Raw genomic sequence first — 23,523 nt, forward strand, 5'->3', positions numbered from 1 at the left:
ATTTTGGGGTCAGCAATCCACACCTGGGCTGGGTTTTGCATGGAAAAGGAGGTGCCCACACCGTCCCCATGGATGAGGAGCTGGATCTTCTTCCCAGGTTTTCTCCAGCCGCCTTCGGACGCCTCCGCGGGCTCCGAGGATGTGGGCTGAGCTCCGTGGTTTCAGTTCAGGGCTCTGGATTCTCCAGGGATGTGTCATCCCCCTCATGGTGTTCCTTACACGTGGATAAAAATATAAGGGATGAATCCATCAGAGATGGAAAATATCCCACAGCGCTGGGCAGCTCCCGCTGGCTGCGGAAAATCGGGATGGGCTGGGGGATTTCAGCTGCAGGCCAGGGAGATCCTGGTGGGGCTGGTGGGCTCGGGGAGCTCCAGGGCTCTCTGCAGTTCCACATTCATGGATACTGTCACAAACCCAATGATACCCTCCCAAATCTATGGATGCCATCCCAAACCCAGGAATATCCTCCTGAATCCAGGGATACTATCTGAAATCCATGGATGCCTTCCCAAATACAGGGATACCATCCTAAATCCATGGATAACATCCCAAATCCATTTATACCATCCCAAATCAAGGGATTCCCTCCCAAATCCATGGATGCATTCCTAAATCCGTGGATACTTTCCTGAATACATTTATATCATCTCAAATCCATTAATACCGTCCCAAACCCATGGATACCATCCCAAATCCATTTATACCATCCCAAATCCATAGATGCCCTCCCAAATCCATGGATACTCTTCCAAATCCATGGATACTGTCCCAAATCCATTGATACACTCCTAAATCCATTTATATAATCCCAAATCCATGGACACCATCCCAAATCCAGGGATTCCCTCCCAAATCCATTGGATACCATCCCAAATCCACCACACCTGGATGTGCCACACCCCCCTGGAGCTGCACCAGGGGACAGATCACACCTGAGGTGGCCAAAGTGTCACCTCCCTGGGGCAATGCAGCTCCTGGTCCCTGGCCAGGATCTCAGGATCTCCCTGAGCCTCTGGAGGGAATGGAGGAAGAAAAGGGACACAGGGAAATCCCATCTTTGCAAATCCAAGCAAAGCTGCTGGGCTGCGGCTGGGTGAGGGCTTACCTCCGCTCTTACTGCCAAGAACAAGCTTTGAATACATTTTCAAATCTTTATTTAATTTTCTTTTTATTTTATGAGTTTGCCCCAGCACCGAGCTCACCCTGGGGGGGAAAAACCTCCACTTTATTCACATTTTCCATGGAGCAGCAGGGTCTGAGCACTCTGGGACGGGATCTGGGAACACTTTCCTGCATTTCCAGCTGTGGGGGCTCAGGAGAAGCGGCCGGTGGGCAGGCGGGGCAGGCAGGAGAAGGCGTTGGGGAAGAGGCTGAGGTTGATGGGGTTCCCGTCCAGGCGGATGTCCTCGAGTGCCCGGCGGATCTGGCCCTGCTCCTGGCTGTCACAGAACGTGTCCTCGTGCATCGTCTGGATGTTGTTGTTCTGCGGGGACGGGACACGGGCACGGCCGGGTCACAGGGAACAGGAGAGGAGGGGGACCAGGGCCAGGACCAGGACCAGGACCAGGAAAAGGACCAGGACCAGGAATAGGACCAGGACCAGGACCTAGACCAGGGCCAGGACCAGGACCAGGACCAGGACAACAAGAATGAGGAGGAAGACCAGAACCAGTCCAGGACTAGGAAAAGGACTAGGAATAGGATCAGGACCAGGACAATGAGGATGAGAAGGAAGACCAGAACCAGAACCAGGACCAGGACCAGGACCAGGACCAGGACCAGGACCAGGAAAACAAGAATGAGGAGGAAGACCAGAACCAGTCCAGGACTAGGAATAGGACCAGGACCAGGACAATGAGGATGAGAAGGAAGACCAGAGCCAAAACCAGAACCAGGACCAGGACAAGAACAAGCAGCAGGACCAGGACAATGAAGAGGAGGAGGAGCAGAAGGAGGAGGAAGAGGTGGGATCTGCTAAACTCGGGCAAACCCCATCCCACCTGGAGGTGCAGGGAGCGCAGGCTCTCGGGAAGGGGCACCGGGATAAAATCCAGCTGGTTATCGGAGAGATGGAGGAACTGCAGCTGCTTCAGGTCCTGCGGGGAGAGGACAGAGGTGAACCCCAATAGGGATGAACCCCTAGAGATGAACCAATAAACCTCCTAAAGATGAACCTCTAAAGATGAACCCCCGAGAGATGAACCAATGAGCCCCCTAGAGATGACCCCCAATAGAGATGAACCCCCAGAGACGAACCAACAAACCTCCTAAAGAGGAACCCCCTAAATATGAACCCCCAAAAGATGAACCCCTAGAGAGGAACTCCTACAGATGAACCACCTAAAGATGAACCCCCTAGAGATGAACCACCAATAGATGAACCGATGAGCCACCTAGAAATGAACTCCTAAACATGAACCCCCAAGAGATGAACCAATGAACCCTCTAGAGATGAACCCCTAGAGAGGAACCCCTAAAGATGAACCTCTGAGAGATGAACCAATGACCTTCTTAAGATGAACTTCCTAAAGATGAACCCCCAAGAGATGAACCCCTAGAGAGAAAGCCCTAAAGATGACGCCAATAGAGATGAACTCCCCAAGATATGAACACCTAAAAATGAACCCCCAAGAGATGAACCCCCAAAGATGAACTCCTTAAAGATGAGCCCCCAAGAGATGAACCAATTAACCCCCTAAAGATGAACTCCTAAGAGATGAACCCCTAGAGAGGAACCCCTAAAGATGACCCCAATAGAGACAAACCTCCAATAGATGAACCCCTTAAGATGAACCCCCAAGAGATGAACCAATAAACCCCCTGGATCTGACCCCCCTAGAGCTCACCCCCTTGTCCCCTCCCTCTACCCCTCCCATGTCTGGCAGAGCCCCCCAGCCATGGGGCGCACCCGGAAGGCCTCGGGGCGCAGCCCAGCGCTGGGGATGCGGTTGAGGCGCGCATCCAGGCGCACGAGGCCGCGGGGCAGCTCGGGCAGCGCCGTCAGGAGGTTCTCAGGCAGCAGCAGCTCCTGCAGGCTGGGCAGCCCCTGGAACGCGTCCGCATCCGCCCACGAGATGGAATTGCTGCTCAGGTCGATGCGCTTCAGCTTCTCTGAGGGCAGGAGGAGGACAGGGACAAAGCCAGGGTGGTTTATTCCCTGCCGCCCTGATTTTTTAAGATTTTCTAATGTTTACATTCTTGTAACCAACTTTCTCATGCCCTTTCTGTAAATAACTCATTGTTTCTCATTCTTTTATGGAGGAAAAGAAATTTGGCGGACTGTTGGTTTGTCCAGTGCCATTGGAGAGGCGGGACGTTCCTGGTGGCGACCCCGACGTACCGAGGCCGTGGAAGTCGCCGGCGCGCACGGCCCCGATGCGGTTGAAGCGGGCGTACAGGTACGCGGTGTCCGGGGGCAGCGCCGGGATCTGCTCCAGCCCCGCGTCGTCGCAGTACACCGAGCTGCCCAGGCACAGGCACAGCACGCAGCTGGGCAGCCCTGGAAACAAGCAGTGACCCCATGAAATACCCCAGAGCAGTGGGAGGAGCTCATCCCACCATGGAGACATGGAATTGGTGACACCCAGAGCTGTCACAGCTCCCTGACCCCATGAAATAACCCAGAAGAGCGTAAGGAGCACACCCCACTGTGGGGACATGGATCTGTGGCACACGGAGCTGTCACAGATCCCTGATCCCATAAAATACCCCAGAACAGTGGGAGGAGCTCATCCCACCATGGGGACATGGATCTGTGACACATGGAGCTGTCACAGCCCCCTGATCCCATAAAATACCCCATGAAATACCCTAGAACAGCAGGAGGAGCTCATCCCACCATGGGGACATGGACTTTGTGACACCCAGAGCTGTCACAGCCCTCTGTGACCCCATAAAATGCCCCACAACAACACAGGGACATGCTCACACTGTGGGGACACAGAATCCATGATGCCAGAGCTATCACAGCTCCCTGACCCTATAAAATATCCCAAAACATCAGGAGGAGCCCACCCAGCTGTGGGGATATGAGGCCTGTGACACCCAGAGATGTCACAGCCCCCTGACCCAATAAAATAACCCAGAACACTGGGATCTGTCCACCCTGCCACGGGGACATGGAGTTTGTGACACCCAGAGCTGTCACAGCCCCGCATCATCCATGGAAGGGACAGAAACTCCAAGCAAAAAAAACCCATAAATATATGAAGTGCCCAGGATCAAACCCCTCCTGCAGGAGGAGGGGAAATTAAAGTCCCCAAATTCATCTTTTTTTATATCCAAATCTCTCTTCACCCCCTTAATTTTCCCACTGGAGGAAGCAGAACTCAAGAAAATTCTTTTGAATCAAGAAAAATCTGTCCCAGCTGCCCCCAGGGGGTAAAACCGAGGGGTAAAACCAAGCCCACCCCACACCTGATTCTCCTCCTCTCCCCCAAGGTTCCCAAACCCCTTCGAGGGGGGGTTCAAAGCAGCTCAGCACCAATTTCCTTTCTCCTCCCACTTAATTTTTCCCAGCCTGGAGTGACAGCAAAGGAATAAAGATATTTATCCTCGCCGCAGGATTTTAATTGTCACTAATCTAATTGCCACTGTCGCGAAGCCTCTGCTCATTAAAGCCTCGCTGCTTTGCTGGAGTTCATTTTTTCCCAGCAATTTCTCTCTCTGCAGCCCTCCTGTGAGCAGACTCAACCCCAAAACCCTGCGAAGAGCTGCTGGCAGCACCAAAATTCCCTTTTTTCCCCCCAAAATTCCACTTCTGTGATGTGAGGATGCATTACAAGGGAGCACAACTCACCCTGCCTGGGGATGGGCGCTGGGGGCACGGGGCCAGCACTGCTTGGGGGCTGCAGTTTTGGGGTTCCAGATGTGGTTTCAGCCAGCTCTGGGAGGGTTTTGGGGTCCTTGGGGCGGGGAGCCAAGGTGCCAACCTCGATCTGCAAACACAGCTGGGTGTGAGTGTGGGGGATTTGTCCCCTCTGGGGTGGGTGGTACCAATCAGGGTCATTGGGTTGGGGTCATTAATTCCTTCTTGGAAATCTCTCCCAGCTCTCCTGGCCCAGAGGGATGAAGGAATCCTCACATCCATGAGTTGTCAGGGGTTTGGTTTGAGTAAAACCTTCCCCAAATCTCAGGAGAGCTGCCAGGGCTGCTCCTCCTGCGGTGCCACATCCGTCCCTGGCACCAAATCCCCGTCCAAAGATGGAACCAGGGGCTCCCCTGTGTCCCCCTCACCTTGGGGACAAGGTCCCCGTAGTCATAGAGCTCCTCGTAGTTGCTCAGGTCCAGGATGTCCCCATAGCTCTCCAAGGTCACGTCGTAGTTGTCCAAGTCCAGGTTCTCAAAGAGGCTCAGCTCAGCCTTGGCTTTCTCCTCCTTCCTCCTGTCCTTGGCTGGCACCGCCCAAAGTGTCCCCAGGCACAGGGCGGCCACCCCCAGCCAGCCCAGGGGACACATCCTGCACCTGGCCGGGGTCACGGCACCAGGGATGTCACCAAGGGCTGGGTGGGGGGCCAGCCCCGGGGTGGGGGGGACAGATGGCCCCAAATCCTGGGGGGGACAGACAGCCCCAAATCCTGGGGGAGACAGACAGCCCCAAATCCTGGGGGGACAGACAGCCCCAAATCCTGGGAGGGGACAGACAGCCCCAAATCCTGGGGGGGACAGACAGCCCCAAATCCCGGGGGGACAGACAGCCTCAGCTCCAGTGGGGACAGGCAGCCCCCAAATCCCGGGGTGGAGGGGACAGGCAGCCCCAAATCCCAAGGGGACAGACAGCCCCAAAACCTGGGGGGGACAGAGAGCCCCAGCCCCAGGGGGGACAGACAGCCCCAAAACCTGGGGGAAACAGCCCCCAAACCCTGGGGGGACAGACAGCCCCAAACCTCAGGGTGGAGGGGACAGACAGCCCAAATCCAAGGGGGACAGACAGCCCCAAATCCCGGGGGGACAGACAGCCCCAAATCCCGGGGGGGGACAGACAGAGGGGACATTCCGTGACCCTTTTCAGCGCATTTCACGCTCGGCTGTGCAGGAGAGGCCCCGCGGGGCTGCCGGGGCTGCCCGGCTTTCCCAGCCCCGGGGGGGATGAGGGGGGTCGGGGGGTGATGAGGGGGTCACGGCCCTCGTGGGGATGGGTGGAAACGGCCCCTGGCCCAACAAGCCCAGCAGAGGAGGAGAACCAGCCCCAGGAGCCCCGGAACTGCTGCTCCCCCTTCTGCTCCCACATCCAGCTCTAAATCTGCTTTTCCAACATCCTGGCGGGCCAGAGGCCGCGGGATCCGTGTGACAGCACGGGGACATCCCCCAGCGCTGGCAGCTCCACATCCAAACCCTCCAGGGCCCATTCCCAAAGGAGAATTCCCTCCTGTGGGACACCCACGGCAGAGCAGGGCGAGGGTCCCGGCCCCCTTCAAATCCCAAATCCCAACCCCCAAATTCCAAACCCCAAATCCCAAATTCCAAACCCCAAATCCCAAACCCCCAACCCCAAATTCAAATCCCAAATCCCAAATTCCAAATCCCCAGTCCCCAGTCCCCAAATCCCAAATCCACCACCCAACCCGGAATCTTTTTCACTCCATCCCGAGGACGCTGCTCCCAAATTCCTCCTGTTTTCCCCCAGATCTGCCCTTTCCCAGCGCTCTGAGACCCCTGAACCCCCCAAACCCTCCCATCCTCCAGCTAGGGGGGCTCTGGAGGAGCCAAACGAGGCCGGGACGGACGTACCCCCTGTCTGTCCTTCCTCCTCCTCCTCTTCCTCGGCGTGGAGCCCCCTGGGCTGCAGGGGCTTGGGAAGGGCTTGGGAAGGGCTTTTAAGGCACGGAGAGGAGGAGGAGGAGGAGGAGGAGGAGGAGGAGGAGGAGGAAGGGGCAGCTCGGGGGTCTGACCGAGGGGACAAACAGGACGCGGCCAATCAAACCCGCGGTCCCCTGCTGGCTCCTTACATTGTCCCCAAGGCCACCAGCCCGGGGGTGGCTCCGCTCCCGCAGCCCGAGAGGGGCGGGATTGGAGCGGTGACATCCCCAGGGTGTCCCCAGGGGCGGTGGGGACAGAGCCAGTGCCACCCCAGGAGGTGCCACCAGAGGGGGACTCCCGGCTGTGTCCGGCCTCAAAGCACCGAGGGGACCCCAGTGACCAACCCAGGGTTTGGGGGGGCTGCAGAGACCCCCCTGGGCAGGGATGGATGGGGACATTGAGGTCACCGAGCCCTGTGCCCATTCCGGGGGTGCAACACTCCAAACCTTCCCTCCCTGGGGTGGTTTTGGGGTTTTTTGGGGGAGGAGGAGCTGCTGTGGGTGCAGGGGGAGTTCAGCACCCCAAACCTTCACACACTGAGAGGTTGTGGGGTTTTTGAGGAGGGGGAGCCGCTGTGAGTGTAGGGGGGCTCAGCACCCCCAATCTTCATTCTCTGGGGTGGTTTGGGGTTTTTTGGGGGAGGGGGAGCCTCATTGGGGCAGGTTGGGAACCCCCCATGTCCCTCTGTGTCCCCACCCCGGGGACAGAGCTCATCGCGGGGGGCCACCACCCCTCTCCTTGGGGATGTCACCGCGGGGCTGGCGCACCCCAGGAGGGGCAGGACGAGCGCGGCAGCCCCTCCTGGGCAGCCTCGTGCCCACCCACCCACCCACGGCCGCGAAAATGTTCCCGGTGCCAGCGGCGCTTCGCCCCCCACGCACCCACCCACCCTGCCGGAGCACCCATCTGCTCGGGGGGGGGGCGGCCGGGACACCCCCACAGCCCCCCGGGGACACCCCCGGAGCCCCCCAGACCCCGCTGTGTCACCCCCCGGCCCCGCTCATTAGCGGCCGCTGATCTTCATTAAGCCCCTCATTAAGCGGCTCGGTGGGCACCGGGACGGAGCCGATGTGACAGGCGGGGACCCAGCGCTGGGAACCGCGGCTGGGGAGCCCCAACCCCTGGAACCCCGCTAACGAGGGGGTGCCAGCCCTCGCCGTGACCCCACGGGAGCTGCCAGCCCCAATCCCAATCCTAGCCCCAATCCCAATCCCAATTCCAACCGCAATCCCTGGGGTTTTAGGGAGCAGCTTTGGGGTGCTCAGCCCCCCCAAACCTTCAATCTCTGGGGCGGTTTTGGGGTTTTTTGGGGAGGGGAAGCCGCTGCGGGTGCAGGGGGGGCTCAGCACCCCAAACCTTCACACACGGAGAGGTTTTGGGATTTTTTGGGGAGGGGAAGACGCTGTGGGTGCAAGGGGGGCTCAGCAGCCCAAACCTTCACTTTCTGGGGTGGTTTTGGGGTTTTTTAGGGAGGGGGAACCGCTGTGGGTGCAGGGGGAGTTCAGCATCCCAAACCTTCACACACGGAGAGGTTTTGGGGTTTTCTGCGAAGGGGGAACCAGTGTGGGTGCAGCGGGAGAACAGCACCCCAAATCTTCACTCTCTGGGGTGGTTTTGGGGTTTCTGTGGACAAGGAGCTGCTGTGAATGCAGGGGGAGCTCAGAATCCCAAACTCTCTGGGGTGGTTTTGGGGTTTTTTGGGGAGGGGAAGCCGCTATGGGTGCAGGGGGAGTTCAGCACCCTAAACCTTCACTCTCTGGGGCAGTTTTGGGGTTTTTCGGGGAAGGGAAGCCGCTGTGGGTGCAGGGGGAGATCAGCACCCCAAACCTTCACACACTGAAAGATTTTGGGGTTTTTGGGGAGGGGAAGCCGCTGTGGGTGCAAGGGGGGGCTCAGCACTGCTCCCCTCATTGAGAAACCCTATCCCAACGTGGGGAGACGGCTCCGACATCCCCGGGTGAGGGAAACCCCGCTGGCAGAGGGGGATTCACAGCGCGGTTATAAAACAGTGGGGTAGCAGGGGGGGCGGCTGTGAGCATGCTCTGCACAGCACAAACGCTCCCAAACCCGCTCGGCCCCCCCGGCCCTTCCCACATCCTCACACCTTCCCCCGCTCCCATCGGGAATCGCAGGGGATGAGGAGGAGGAGGAGGAGCCGCTGATGCACCAACCCAGCCCAGCCCGATCCCGCTGCTGAGAGAGGGGCTGGGACCCCATGGATGTGGTCCCTGATCCCAGATTTTATGGGGAAAGGTTCAGGGTGCTGGGATGGGGATGTGACCCCATGGATGTGGATGTAGGATTTTGGGATGGGGCTGTAACCCCATAGATACGGCTGTTAATCCCAGATTTTACAGGGAAGGATTCAGGATGCTGGGATGGGGATCTGATCCCATAGACGTGTTCCTGCATCCTCAGATTTTACAGGGAAAGGTGCAGGATGTTGGGATGGGGCTGTGGCTCCATGGATGTGGCCCAGAATCCTCAAATTTTAGAGGGAAGGATTCAGGATGCTGGGATAGGGATGTGACCCTGTGGATATGGATGTAGGATTTTTTGATGGGGCTGTGTTCCTGTGGATATGTCCCTGTATCCTCAAATTTTAGAGGGAAGGATTCAGGATGCTGGGATAGGGCTGTGATCCCATGGATGTGGCTTTTAATCCCAGATTTCACAGGGAAAGGTGCAGGATTTTGGGATGGGGCTGCGACCCCATGGGTGTGTCACTGAATCCTCAGATTTTACAGGGAAAGGTTCAGGATGCTGGGATGGGGATGTGACCCCATGGATATGGATGTAGGATTTTGGGATGGGGCTGTGGCCCATGGATGTGTCCCTGAATCCTCAGATTTTACGGGGAATGATTCAGGATGCTGGGATGAGGCCATGATCCCACGGATATGGATATAGGATTTTGGGATGGGGCTGTGTTCCCATGGATGGGGCCCTGCATCCCAGATTTCACAGGGAAAGGTTCAGGATTCTGGGATGGGGATCTGATCCCATAGATGTGTTCCTGCATCCCAGATTTCACAGGGAAAGGTGCAGGATGTTGGGATGGGGCTGTGGCTCCATGGATGTGGCCCAGAATCCTCAAATTTTAGAGGGAAGGATTCAGGATGCTGGGATAGAGATGTGACCCCGTGGATATGGATGTAGGATTTTGGGATGGGGATGTCACCCCATGGATGTGCCCCTGAATCCTCAGATTTTACAGGGAAGGATTCAGGATTTTGGGATGCTATGTCACCCCACAGATGTGTTCCTGCATCCTCAGATTTTACAGGGAAAGGTGCAAGTTGTTGGGATGGGGCTGTGACCCCATGGATGTGGTCCCTGCATCCTCAGATTTTACAGGGAAGGATTCAGGATGCTGGGATAGGGCTGTGACCCCATGGATGTGGCTTTTAATCCCAGATTTCACAGGGAAAGGTGCAGGATTTTGGGATGGGGCTGCGACCCCATGGGTGTGTCACTGAATCCTCAGAATTTACAGGGAAAGGCGCAGGATCTTGGGATGAGGCTGTGATCCCATGGATATGGATATAGGATTTTGGGATGGGGCTGTAACCCCATAGATACAGCTCTTAATCCCAGATTTTACAGGGAAGGATTCAGGAATTTGGGATGGGTATGTCATGTTCCTGCATCCTCAGATTTTACAAGGAAAGGTGTCGGGATGGGATGGTGACCCCATGCTTGGGGCCCCAAATCCCAGATTTTACAGGGAATGGTGCAGGATGCTGAGATGGGGATGTGACCCCACAAATGTGTCCCTGAATCCTCAGGTTTTACAGGGCAGGATTCAGGATGTTGGGATGGGGTTGTGATCCCACAAATGTGTCCCTGAATCCTCAGATTTTACAGGGAAAGGTGCGGGATGCTGGAATGGGGCTGTGACCCCCATGGATGTGTCCCTGCATCCTCAGATTTTAAAGGGAAAGATTTGGGGTTTGGAATCCAGGGATTCTCTGGGAATTCCATCCCAGCCAAAAATTCCCCCCCAAATTCAGCATCACCCCAGCCAAAACCCCAAAAACCCCAAAAACATTGGGAGAGTCATCCCCCAGGCAAGGAAATTTTGGATGGAGCAGCACCTGAGGAAGGCGAGGATGGACCAGGGAGAGGCTCAGGGTCCCTTGTGAATGATTTTATTTCCACTGCTGCAGGGAGTGGGAGCGAAAACCCCATGAAGTCGCCGGGCTGGGAGGTGCGGGTGCCGTTGGGAATATCTGTACATTCTACCAGTCTATATACACATCAGATATAAATATACATAAATCCAGGGGGGCTCCGTCCGGGTTTAGGGCTCAAACCTGTCCCACCCAACTGCAGGGAGAGCTGCAAAGGAGATTTTACCCTCCTTAATTAGCAGGAGGTTTTAATTAATGGGAAAAGGGGAGCACCTCTGTGCCAGCTGCAGGGAGGAGGACACGGTGCCCGTCCGTGGCCGTCCTGGGAAGGGTCAGTTCTGCAGGCTGGGCACAAAAGGAGCTTTCTTTGGTTTATTTAATGCTCATTGCAGTTGGATTTTGATTTTTTTTTTCCTCTCTCTCTAATGCTCGGCCTTTAAATCCAAATCCTGAGACTCAGGAAGAAAAGAAGAGAATAATCCCCCCTAAACCCGGAGACCCAATAAATGCAGGTACAGCTATAGGGGGGGGAGAGATACATGTGGGGACGGGGAAGAGCAGGGATGAAAATAGCCCTTCCAAAGGATGATTCTTCCCTTTTCTTCTCCCTTCCTTTTATTTCTAATAAAAAAAAAAAAATAAAATAAAAAACAAGGCAAAGCCCAGCCATGTGTGATTGGCTCCGGAGAGAAACTGAGCCGTGGATGTGGCCCTGGAGCCTCAGATCTCAGAGGGAAGGGGACAGGATTTTGGGATGGCGATGTGACCCCACAGATCTGATTTTACAGGGAATGATGCAGGATTTTGGGATGGGGCTGTGACCCCATGGATGTGGATGCAGGATTTGGGGATTGCGTTGTGGCCCCATGGGTGGGGCCCTTGATCCCAGATTTTAGAGGGAAGAATTCAGGATTTTGGGATGGGGCTATGATCCCACAGATCTGTCCCTGAATCCTCAGATTTTACAGGGAAGGATGCAGGATGCTGGGATGGGGCTGTGACCCCATTTATGTGGCCCTGTATCCCTCCAGTTTAGAGGGCAGGATTCAGGATTTTGGGATGGAGCTGCGACCCCATGGGTGTGGATTCAGGATGTTGGGATGGGGCTGTGTCCCCATGGATGTGGATTCAGGATTTTGGGATGTGGCTGTGACCCCATGGATGTGGATGCAGGATGTTGGGATGGGGCTGTGGCCCCATGGATGTGGATGCAGGATTTTAGGATGGGGCTGTTATCACATGGATGTGGATTCAGGATTTTGGGATGGGGCTGTGGCCCCATGGATGTGGATGCAGGATTTTGGGATGGGGTTGTGATCCCATGGATGTGGATTCAGGATGTTGGGATGGGGCTGTGGCCCCATGGATGTGGATTCAGGATTTTGGGATGGGGCTGTGGCCCCATGGATGTGGATGCAGGATGTTGGGATGGGGCTGTGTCCCCATGGGTCGGTTCTAGGATGGGGATTTGAAGCCGGGCAGGGTCTGCTCCTGCCCAGGGGGTGTGGGAAGGTGTCCACCCCACACATGGGCAGGAAACCCTCCCTGCTCCATCCCCACAGATCCAGAGCTCCAGGCAGGATTTAGATCCTCCTCCTCTGGAGAAACGTGGAGCCAAAGCTCTCCAGAAGGGTGACAGGAGTGTCCCCATCCCTGGCATGGCCTGATTGTCCATCCTCCCTCCCCTTCTACGCATCCCACCACCCTCATCTCCAGTTCATCCCATCCCAGCTCCAAAACCCACCGGGAACGTTTCATGGTGCTGGACACACCCTGAGCCCAGCGGCTCCATCCGGACCGACCCCAAACCCTGCGGGGCACAAGGGAGAGATGGAACCGGGGACAAGGACAGCGAGCTGTGACACGGCAGAGCGCGGTCCCCAAGGAGCCACCGCTGTCCCCGCAGGGCAGGAAAAGGGGAAAACGAGGAGAGGGATGGAGGCGAGGAGAGAGCAGGGGGAGAGAGGGAGGAGAGAAGGTCCCACGTGTCTGAAATGTCCGAGCAAAGCCTGGGAGAGGCGGGCAGGGCTAAAACACCACGGACTGCAGCAGGCGGAAACACAGCATCAGGTCCAGAGGGATGGGCGGCTTCAGCAGGTTCCCGTCCAGCCGCAGGTAGCGCAGCCGGGGCACGCTGTCCAGGTTGGAGGGAGAGAAATCCTGGATGGACACCAGCGAGGTGGGGCAGATCTGAGTGCCGTTGATTTCTGCGGGGACAGGGGACACACATGGGGGTGAGGGACAGGGAAAAGGGAATGCGGAGATGAAGAACAGTGGGATGAGGGTTAGGGAAAAGGGGAAAAGGGAGTGTGGAGAGGAGGAGATGTGAAATTTGGGTTAGGGAAAAGGGAATGTGGAGAGGAGGAAGAGCAGGATGAGGGTTAGGGAAAAGGGAATGTGGAGAAGAAGAGAAGTGGGATTTGGGTTAGGGAAAAGGGAATGTGGAGAGGAGGAACAGTGGGGTTTGGGAAAAAGGAATGTGCAGAAGAGGAAGAGCGTGATTCATGTTAGAGAAAAAGGAATGTGGAGAGGAAAAACAGTGGGATAAGGGTTAGGGAAAAGGGGAAAAGGGAATGTGGAGAGGAGGAAGAATGGGATGTGGGTTTGGAAAAAAGGAATGTGGAGAGGAGGACCAGCGGGATGAGGGTTAGGGAAAACAGGAATATGGAGAGGAGGAAGAGCAGGATGTGGGTTAGGGAAAAAAGGAATGTAGACAAGGGGAGCAGTGGGATGAGGGTTAGGGAAAAGGGAATGTGGAGAAGTAGAAGAGTGGGTTACAGGTTTGGGAAAAGGGAATGTGGGCAGGAGGACCAGTGGGATGTGGGTTAAGGGAAAGGGGAATGTGGACAGGGGGAGCAGTGGCATTCAGGTCAGGGAAAAGGAAATATGGGCAGGAGGAGCGGAGGATTACAGGTTAAGGAAAGGGGAATGTGGAGAAGTGGAAGAGTGGGATGCAGGTTTGGGAAAAGGGAATGGAGAGGAAGAGCAGTGGGATGTGGGTTAGGGAAAAGGGAATATGGAGAAGAGGAAGAATAGGACGAGGGTTAGGGTAAAAAGGAATGTGGAGAGGAGGAAGAGTGGGATGCGGGTTTGGGAAAAGAGAATGTGGACAGGGATTTTTGACCCCCCCCCCCCCCCCCGCTGTTGAACCCCAAATTGGGGTCGTTTTGCCACCAAAAGGGACAATCCCAGGCTGCTCAAAGCCCCAGCGAGAGGGAAAATCTGGCTTTTGATCAGGAGCGAAGTAGGTCACGTTCCTCGGGAGCGCAGCTCGGGATGCGGCGGCATTCCGGAGACAAAAGGGATCACCCCGCCCCAGGAACCTCGGCCCTGGAATTGCGGCTGGATTTCCCTGGGATGGTGTGGGGCAGCCCTGGCTGCTCTGCCTCCATGGGATGTTCCCTCACCATCCCAAGCCGTGTGTTTGGCATCTCTCCCTAAAACATCCGCCCAAGCTTTCCTTGTTAAATATCCCAATTTTTTTCCAAGGAAAGAGCCTTTCCAAGGGCAGGTGGCTCCAAAGAAGACAACCAGGAAAAGTCCTGCAGCACCACAGGGGATTCACTCTGCTCCTCCCCTTCCACCCAGACCCTCCCTCCACCCCACCTCATCCCACCCCTTTGAAGTGATCACATCCCACCGGGTGAGAAACGACCTTTCCAAGGTTTTTATCCCCAAAAAGCCCCGTGGGACTCACTCTCGATGGAGTTGTTGTTCAGGTAGAGGTGCTCCAGCTTGGGGCTGATGAAGGGCACGTTGGTGAGCTTGTTGTGGGCCAGGTGCAGCACCAGCAGGTTGGTGAGGTTGAAGGAATTTTTGGGCAGCCCCTTATCCGAGATCTGGTTGTAGTTGAGCCGGATGAAAGCCAGGTTGGGAAACTCCTTGAAATAATCGCTGGGGATGTCCTCGATGTTGTTCCTGTCCAGGAAGAGCTGGTGGATGGCGCTGGGCACGCCGGGGGGCATCTTCCTCAGGATGTTGTGGGCCAGGTTGAGCTGCATGAGGTTCTTGAGCCCCTTGAAGGTGTTCTTGTTGAAGACGCCGTCGCTCAGCTTGTTGTGGTGCAGGTCCAGCAGCACCAGGTTCTCCAGCTTGTTGAAGACCCCAGGAGGGATCTTGGAGATCTGATTCCTGCTGAGCCTCAGCTGCTCCAGGTTGGGCGGCAGGAACGCCGGCACCTCCTTCAGCTGGTTCCTCTCCATGTAGAGGAAGATGAGGTTCTCCAGCTTCTCCAGCACCTTCCTGTCCACCTTGCGGATGCGGTTGTTGTCCAGGTTGACCCACTTGAGGCCGGTGGCGTTGCGGAAGGACTCCTCGGGCAGGTCGGCGATGAAGTTGTTCTGCAGGTACAGGTAGTGGATGCGCGCGGGGATGACGGGCACCGTGCGCAGGTTGCGGCTGTCGCAGTACAGCGCCGACGGGAAGTCGGGCGGGCAGTAGCACTCCCGCGGGCAGTCGGGGAACACGGACGGGGGGCCCGGAGGGAGGGGAGGGGGCAGCTCTGTGGGCTCCACGGGCTCCTCGAAAGGCAGGGGAGGCCGGGTGGGCCGGCGGGGCGGTTTGCGGCGCTGCCCGCTCGCCACCAGCGCCAGCGCCAGCGGGAGGAGGAACGCAAGGGTCGCCCTCATGGTCCAGGTGATTTCCTGCAGGGACACGAGGAGAGGGGTTGGGTGGTGGGGAAGATGGAACAGGAAAGCCTTATAAATATGATTGTCTGGCAAAAGATTTTGAGAATGTGGAAACTATAAGCGAGATTGAAATGAAAGCAAGCTTTGAGATCTCTTAGTTACTGAACAACAGGAAAACAATGGTGTGGCCGCTGAAAGTAATCCCCTTTTGATGGAACAACACCCCCTGCTTGCAGACAGGCCCAAGGGTCAGAGCAGACTCTACAGCTTGGCAGAAGGGGCCCAAAGAGGAGTTTTTAGGGTTTAAAATGTAGCACAGTGTGGTAATGTAATGATTCTTATAGGCTGTATGGAAATGCTGTAGGATTTGTATCTTGTACTGGATTGGTTAGTGAGAATCAGAATATTCAACACAGAAGATGATTTATTGTATTGTAATGGGAAATTTGTTGTCTTGTCTCTTAGCTCTTACCTCTTGTCTCAGAGCTCTTGACTTTTACGCTCTTACCCCTTTTACTCTCTTATGCTTTTTCTCTCTTTCCCTCTCATCCTCTCTGCCCCTCTCTTCTCTCAGTCCTGCTCCAGCTGTGTTTGGCAGCTCCCAGCAGGGCCCTGCACTTGGCCCTTTGCAATAAACCCCAAGTTCCATGACCTGGCTTCAGAGATCTCTCATCTCCATCCATCCCGACCGTCCTACCCCCTGTCAATCCTACAGCTGGGTGTTGCAGACATCTTTTATGAAAAATCCTTTCCATTATCCATGGAATTCCTCTCCCTGCCTCACCGTTATCCATGGGGAATGTTGCTGTTGTTGTTTTGTTTTGTTTTTAATTCGGGTTTTTATTTCATGTTCTCACCCTGCTCTGCCCGGGCCCTCCCCAGAGGCCACTTCCATCCTCTCTTCCCAAAGGACGGATCAGCTCTTCAGACTCCTGCATGGATTTGGCTTCGTTTGGCACTGAGGACAGCAAATCCATGATTCCAGAGGAAATTGGCTCTGGAAAAGCACCAGGAAGGAAGGAAGGAAGGAAGGAAGGAAGGAAGGAAGGAAGGAAGTGGCAGAAGGAAGTGGCGGAAGGAAGGAAGGAAGTGGCGGAAGGAAGGAAGGAAGTGGCGGAAGGAAGGAAGGAAGGAAGGAAGTGGCGGAAGGAAGTGGCAGAAGTGGCGGAAGGAAGTGGCAGAAGTGGCGGAAGTGGCGGAAGTGGCGGAAGTGGCGGAAGTGGCGGAAGGAAGGAAGGAAGGAAGGAAGGAAGGAAGGAAGGAAGGAAGGAAGGACAGGAGAAGCCTTTGGAGGTGCTGGAGCAGCTGGTGTCAATTTTGGGGGGAAATCCAGCACTTCCAGCACAGCAAAGTGGGGTTCACTGCCCGTCCTCCCTTTCCAGCCCATTTCCAGCTCTCCTCATGCCTGGAATCCCCAATTTCCATCACCCCTGAAGGAGGAAAATCCCCCACCCAACCCAGGAACCGCAGGGACCCCCTGGCCTACCCTCTTCCAGAGCCACCTCTGCCATCCCCATCTCCCTTTGCAGCCACCCCACGCTTTCCTGAGGCTCCAAGGAATTGGCTTTCTCCAGGAAAAGTTCCTGTTTTGGCCCCTCTTGCCGGCCCAGCCTGTTCCTGCCCATCTGGCTCCGGTTAACCCCGCACGCCTCCCGGGCCGGCTGCTTTCCGTCAGGGCTCTGGCATCTCGCTGGGGGAAGGGAGGAGCAGGGAAGGAGCCAGCAGAGCCCGGAGCTGCCGGGTCCTGAGCCCGGCAGAGCTGCAGCAGGTCCTGCTCGGGGATGGACGTGATCCTGTCCCCGCATTCCGGGTTCGGTGACAGGAAAATGGGAAAATCCGTGACGGGGATCTGTTTGTGCAGTGCCCTTCCCATTCTGGCAGAATCCTGCTCCTTCCCCAGACACACCACGTGGATCTCGCTCACAAAGCTTTCCATGGGGATCCCAGAGCTTTCCATGGGGTCCCAGGGCTTTCCATGGCATCCCAGACCTTTCCATGGGATCCCAGAGCTTTCCATGGGGTCCCAAAGCTTTCCATAGGATCCCAGAGCTTTCCATGGGGTCCCAGAGCTTTCCATGGGGTCCCAGAGCTTTCCATAGGATCCCAGAGCTTTCCATGGGGTCCCAGAGCTTTCTATGGGGTCCCAGGGCTTTCCATGGGGTCCCAGGGCTTTCCATGGGGTTTTTCCTCTGCTCCAGAACCTGGATTTTAACCCCACAAACACCCAAGGGGGAGCTGAGGTCAGAGCTTGGCTCGGTGCAGAGGGGAGGGAGCAGCTGGGAGGTGACCATTCCAGCTGGGAGGTGACAATCTTCCATCCAGGACACGACATTCCAAGCTGTGATCCAGGTGTTGGATCCACTCAGGCCACCCAGCAATGTCCCAGCAGGGCTGGGGGGACAGGGCAGCGCTGTCACCCCACTGACTCTGCCCTGTCCCCTCCACACGAGGATTTGACATCCCAGATGTTTGTGGACTCGGCACAGAGCGGGAACAGCCACCCCAGCCAGGAATTCTGGCTGGAGGGTGACAAAATCCTGTGGAATTCTGCCGGCACAGACGGGCAGTGGCGGGAGGGTGAGGCCACCCCTTTTGTCCACCCTGCGGGGACCGTCCCAGCCCTGTGGCACTGCCATCACCCTTTCCCTGGCGTGCCTGTCCCCATCCTGCCTGGGGAAAGCAGAACTCACTTTTTTTTCCAAGCAAACTGCAGGAAAGCAGCGACATTCCCAAAAAAACCAGGGATGCAACGAGCCCGAGGCCACCAACGCGTCACAATCGCTGCAAGATTCCAAGCCAGCTCTCCCAGGAAAAGCTGGAAGTGTGTTCTCCACCCAGTTGGGTTTACTGGCATGAATTCCAGGAGCAGAATTCCCAAATCCCACCCCCCTGATCGCACCAGAGCCTGTGGGACAGCTCCATTCCAGCTGCCCACAAGGAATCCGCGCCACTGGAACAAAGTTTAGTCATGGAGCAACGCAGGAATTCAGGAAACCGACGGCCTGGCGTGGAAAAAAGGCTCAATTCATGGACAAAACCAGCCCTGACACCTCCTCGCTCTGCAGGGCCAAGGCACCCAACACATCCCGGGGTTTTTCCCAGAAGGAGGCAGCTGCTTCCTCAGCCCTTCTGCTTACAATGGACAAAAAAAAATTATTTAAAAAAAAAAAATCCTTGCAACAGCTGGAAATTCCAGCCCCGAATGCCGCTGGGGTTTGCTCTGCGCATATTTTCTGCTCCCTGCATCCCAGTAACCCCCAGCTCCAGCGGCGCTGGCTGCCAGCCCCGGGATGGGATGGGATGGACGCCAAGGGCAGGGAGAAGCCGCCACGCCGGGGCGAGAGGGAGCGGTGCAAAGGTCACCGAGGGGGATTTGTCACGGCAAAGTCCCCCTCGATGTCCCTCGGGTGCCTCAGCAGCGGTGAGGGGACAGCGAGCAGCTGGATCCCGGTGTTTGTGCGAGATCCCGCTCCCCGCTGAGGGATAAAGGGAATTTAAGCTCTGGGAGAGGCAGGAAAAGCCTGGATGGCTGAGCAGGGCCCCTTTCCAGCACATTCCCGCAATTCCCATCAGTCCTGGTGGGGGAAAAGCCCCTCTCCAGCCTGGGAGCGGGAATGTCGGAGCAGAACAAGATAAAAATAAACCACAGGGACCGGGCAAAGCTCCTTCCTTGGCTTCCCTCGCGTCCAGCACCGCTCGTGTCTCTGCGAGAGCCCGACCCAGCTCGGAGCTCGTCATGCAGCGCCTCTGGAGCGCCGGGAATCGTGGAAAAAGGGCGAGGGCAGCCAGGCTGTCACCCGGGCGTCGCCGGGGTCCCTTGGGAGGCGCAGCCCTGATGCAACAACCCCGCGGGTCTCGCCCTTTCCCAGCGAGCGGCGGAGCCGGGCTGGAGCCGGGGTTGGGTCCTGCTACGTTCCTGCTGGGATGGAGCTGTGTCCATGCAGGGATGGGTGACACCCACCAGGACTCTCCGTCCTGTCCCATTCCCGCTGGGATGGAGCTGTGTCCATGCGGGGATGGGTGACACCCACCAGGACACAGCCAGGACATGGTGACAACAGCGCGGGGCTCCTGCGTGCCAGGAGGGTCCCCAGAGACCCCGGAGTCCTTCCCAAAGGCTCATCTCGTCCTTTATTCCCGGGTCTCCAGAGTCTCCAGGATTCTTCCCAAAGGCTCATCCCTTCCTCTGTTTCTGGGTCCCCAGAGACCCCGGGATCGTCCCCAATGGTTCATCCTGTCCTTTATTCCTGGGTCCCCACAGCCCTTCCCAAAGGCTCATCCCATCCCCTGCTCCTGGGTCTCCAAAATCTCCAGGATCCTTCCCAAAGATTCATTCCGGCCCCTGCTCCTGAGTCCCCAAATCCCCAGGATCGTCCCCAAAGGCTCATCCTGTCCTTTATTCCCAGATCCCCAGAGTCCCCGGGATCCTTCCCAAAGGCTCATCCTGTCCTTTATTCCCGAGTCCCCACGGACCTCAGGATCCTCCCCAAAGGTTCATCCCGTCTTTTATTCCTGGGTCCCCACAGTCCCCGAGATCCTTCCCAAAAGCTAATCCTGTCCTTTATTCCCGGGTCGCCAAATCCCCAGGATCCTCCCCAAAAGCTCATCCTGTCCTTTATTCCCGGATCCCCAAATCCCCAGGATCCTTCCCAAAAGTTCATCCCGTCCTTTATTCCCAGGTCCCCAAATCCCCAGGATCCTTCCTAAAGGCTCATCCCATCCCCAGCTCCTGAGTCCCCACAGACCCCGGGATCCTTCCCAAAGGCCCATCCCCTCCTTTTTACCCGGGTCCCCAGAGTTCTTGGGATCCTTCCCAAAGCTCATCCTGTCCCCTGCTCCTGGATCCCCACAGTCCCCGGGATCCTCCCCAAAGCCTCATCCCGTCCTTTGCTCCCAGATCCCCAAATCCCCGGGATCCTCCCCAAAGATTCATCCCGTCCTCCTCTCCCTCCTCCCGTGGCAAGGCGGCCCCGGCCGGGATCACCTTCCTGCAGCTCCCTGGGTCTCAGCAATTCCTCCCTCCCTCCCTGCGTGTCCCGGCCCTTCCCAGCGCCGCTCCCGGCTCGGATCCCGCCGCCACTCGCACTGGGAACGGCTGCGCAGGGACAAAAGCGGATCCCGCCGCCACTCGCACTGGGAACGGCTGCGCAGGGACAAAAGCGGATCCCGCTGCCAAAGCGCCGCCGGCCGGACCCCACGCACGCCCCGCTCGCCCCCCCAGCAGCCGCCTCGCCTCGTTCCGCTTCTCCCTCAGGCCGGGAAGCGGCTCCGACGCCTCATTCCCTCCTCCAAGGGCAGGGGAAACCTCCCACGGCTGCGCTTTGATCTCTTCCCGGGCTGGAAGAGCTGATGCCTCACTCTCCCGGGAGCAGGGACGCGATTCCCGCATTCTGGCTGTGCCAGGAAACGGCGCTGGGATGCCCTGGGCTCCACAGGAGGTACGGTTGGGATTGTGGGATCCCAGAATCCCATGATCCCAAGGATTGCAGGATCCCAGAATCCCAAGGACTGCAGAATCCTAGGACTGCTGTATCCCAAGATCCCAGGATTGCAAAAACCCCAAACCCCAAAATCCCAGGATCCTAGAATCCCATGATCATAGGATCCCAGGATTGCAAGATCACAGGATCCCAGAATCCCAGAATTGCAAGATCCCAGAATCCCAAAATCCCAGAATCCCATGATCCCAGAATCCCAGGATTGCAAGATCACAGGATCGCAGAATCCCGGAATCCCATGACCCCAGATCCCATGATCGCAGGATTGAAAGATCCCAGAATCCCAGGATTGCAACATCCCAGGATCGCAGAATCCCAGAATCCCAAAATCCCAGGATCCCAGAATCCCATGATCACAGAATCCCAGGATTGTAGAAACCCAAAATCCCAAAATCCTAGGATTCTAGAATCCCATAATCGCAGAATTGCAACATGCCAGAATCCCAGGATTGCAAGATCCCAGGATCGCAGAATCCCAAAATCCCAGGATCCCATGATCACAGGACCCCAGGATTGCAGGATCCCAGGACCCCCAGGACGTTTCCAAGCCCTCACACGCCGCACACCACGGGCATGAATTCCCATGTTTTGCTTTGGAGCTGCTTTTCCCCAAACCTCTCCAGCCGGCGGGCAAGGGCAGGTCTGGGATCAGCCTCTTCCAAGTAACAAAACTCCTTTTCCTTCCAACAAAACTCCTTTTTTTTTTGTTTGTTTTTTCCCCAGGATTTCGGCGAACATCGTTTTGTTTCCCGCTCGTTCCTCCTGGCGGAGCGGGGACAAAGAACCCCGGGACCCCCGAGGGGAGGGGGCTGCACTCCCCTCCCACCTGGAGCTGAGCTCCGGGCAGGAAAAGTGGGATTACATTCCCTGGGAATGCTCGGTGCGATCCAGGCAGGAAAGAAAGGCTTTACCACCAACATTTTGGGCAGAAAACAGCCCGTTGGAGCTGTGGGGCTGCTCGCTCCCACCCCGCTCCCGTCTGAAATTCCCTGTTCCCGCTCCATGGGAGCAGCCCCCCAAACCCAGGACGGGGCGCCCCGATGTCCCCGGAGGCTCCGGGTGTCATTCCTGGCTCCGGAGGGGTCTCTCCTCCCCTCAGCCTCTCCCTTTCCTCGCTTGTTTTCCCTCCTGCTTCCAGGGCAGGGATTGTGCAGCCCTCCCAGTTCCCCCAGTTCCGGCCCCCAGTTCCCCCAGTTCGGCTGCAGAGCCGAACGTGCTGGGGTTTGGGGTGTTGGGGACGCACAAAGGGCACCTCATGTGCCCCCAAAAGCGCCTGGCAGTGACCGCAGCGCTGTCACACCCCCCCGGGCCCCCACATTCCCCCCTCGTGCACCCCAGAAACTCCTGGAAGCGGAGCAGAGACAGAACAAAGACTGCAGAGCGCCGCAGGACAGAGAACCAAGAGGAGAGGGGGAAAGAGGAAGAGGAGCAGATGTTTCTGGGGATGGGAGGAAGGCCGGAGAGGGCAGGAGCATCGTGGAGCGCTGGCTGGGAGGCTCGGGCAAGGTGAGGAGAGCCCGGAGGGGGAAACACCTGCCCAGAGCTTACCTGCGTGCACCTCTCCCTGCTCCTGCCTCCTATTAATCCCCAAGACAAGTTTCTCTCTGGCTTCTCTCTCCCTCCTCCTCCTCCTCTTCCACCTCCACCTCCTCCTCCTCCTCTTCCTCCTCCTCCTCCTCTGCGCTCCGCCACGGGCGAGCCCGGCCGGGAGCGGGGGTTTTGTGGCTGGGAGTGCGGGGGGCGGAGGGCTGGGAGGGAGGGCTGGGAGGGCTGGGAGGGATGGGAGCGCTGGGAGGGGGGTACTGGGAGCACTGGGAGGGATCACTGGGAGCACTGGGAGGGAGGGCTGGGAGCATTGGAAGCACTGGGGGCACTGGGAGGGCTGGGAGGGAGCACTGGGAGCACTGGGAGCACTGGGAGGGAGCACTGGGAGGGAGGGCTGTGAGCACTGGGAGCACTGGGAGGGAGCACTGGGAGCACTGGGAGGGAGGGCTGTGAGCACTGGGGGCACTGGGAGGGCTGGGAGGGCTGAGAGGGAGCACTGGGAGCACTGGGAGGGAGCACTGGGAGCACTGGGAGGGAGGGCTGGGAGCATTGGAAGCACTGGGGGCACTGGGAGCACTGGGAGGGAGCGCTGGGAGCACTGGGAGGGAGCACTGGGAGCACTGGGAGCGCTGCGAGCGAGGCACGCTGACAACAATCCCGTCTTTCTCTGGCAGCCGAGAGCGCACGGCAACAATTCCTCCTCCTCCTCCTCCTCTTCCTCCTCCTCCTCCTCCTCCTGCTGCTGCTGCTGCTGGCGCGGAGGCAGCTCCTTGTTTCAAAACAAAGCTAATTAATCACGGAACAAGCCCTGCCCTCGCCGCCGGCTCCGCTTCCCCAGGGGCGGGATGGAGTTCGTGCGCAGGGTGGCTGTCCCCTGTCGCTTTACCACACCCGTCCCTGTCCCAGAATCGCCGGGAT

At 57.4% G+C, this 23,523-nt stretch overlaps 3 protein-coding genes across 3 annotated transcripts in view; 1 reads left to right on the top strand and 2 right to left on the bottom strand.

Annotated features, from left to right (window-relative positions):
- Positions 1-23,523, top strand: part of FMOD (fibromodulin) — a 73,537-nt gene that overhangs the window by 21,023 nt on the left and 28,991 nt on the right. The gene's annotated exons all lie outside the window — the stretch shown is intronic.
- Positions 1,274-5,460, bottom strand: OPTC (opticin). The gene is made up of 6 exons (XM_054291655.1): positions 5,239-5,460; positions 4,802-4,940; positions 3,344-3,502; positions 2,912-3,114; positions 2,004-2,099; positions 1,274-1,486 (listed from the first exon to the last, which is right to left on the bottom strand). The coding sequence occupies exons 1-6, from the start codon at positions 5,458-5,460 to the stop codon at positions 1,316-1,318; spliced, it is 990 nt and encodes a 329-aa protein (XP_054147630.1). The 3' UTR covers positions 1,274-1,315.
- PRELP (proline and arginine rich end leucine rich repeat protein) lies at positions 12,364-22,673 on the bottom strand. Its single transcript, XM_054291654.1, has 3 exons — positions 22,609-22,673; positions 14,632-15,577; positions 12,364-13,141 (listed from the first exon to the last, which is right to left on the bottom strand). The coding sequence occupies exons 2-3, from the start codon at positions 15,560-15,562 to the stop codon at positions 12,963-12,965; spliced, it is 1,110 nt and encodes a 369-aa protein (XP_054147629.1). The 5' UTR covers positions 15,563-15,577; positions 22,609-22,673; the 3' UTR covers positions 12,364-12,962.

The sequence above is a fragment of the Melozone crissalis genome, unplaced genomic scaffold (assembly GCF_028551555.1).
Source record: "Melozone crissalis strain CALT ecotype California unplaced genomic scaffold, PUWL_Pcris_2 ptg000101l_1, whole genome shotgun sequence".
In the NCBI taxonomy this organism is placed as follows: Eukaryota; Metazoa; Chordata; class Aves; order Passeriformes; family Passerellidae; genus Melozone; species Melozone crissalis.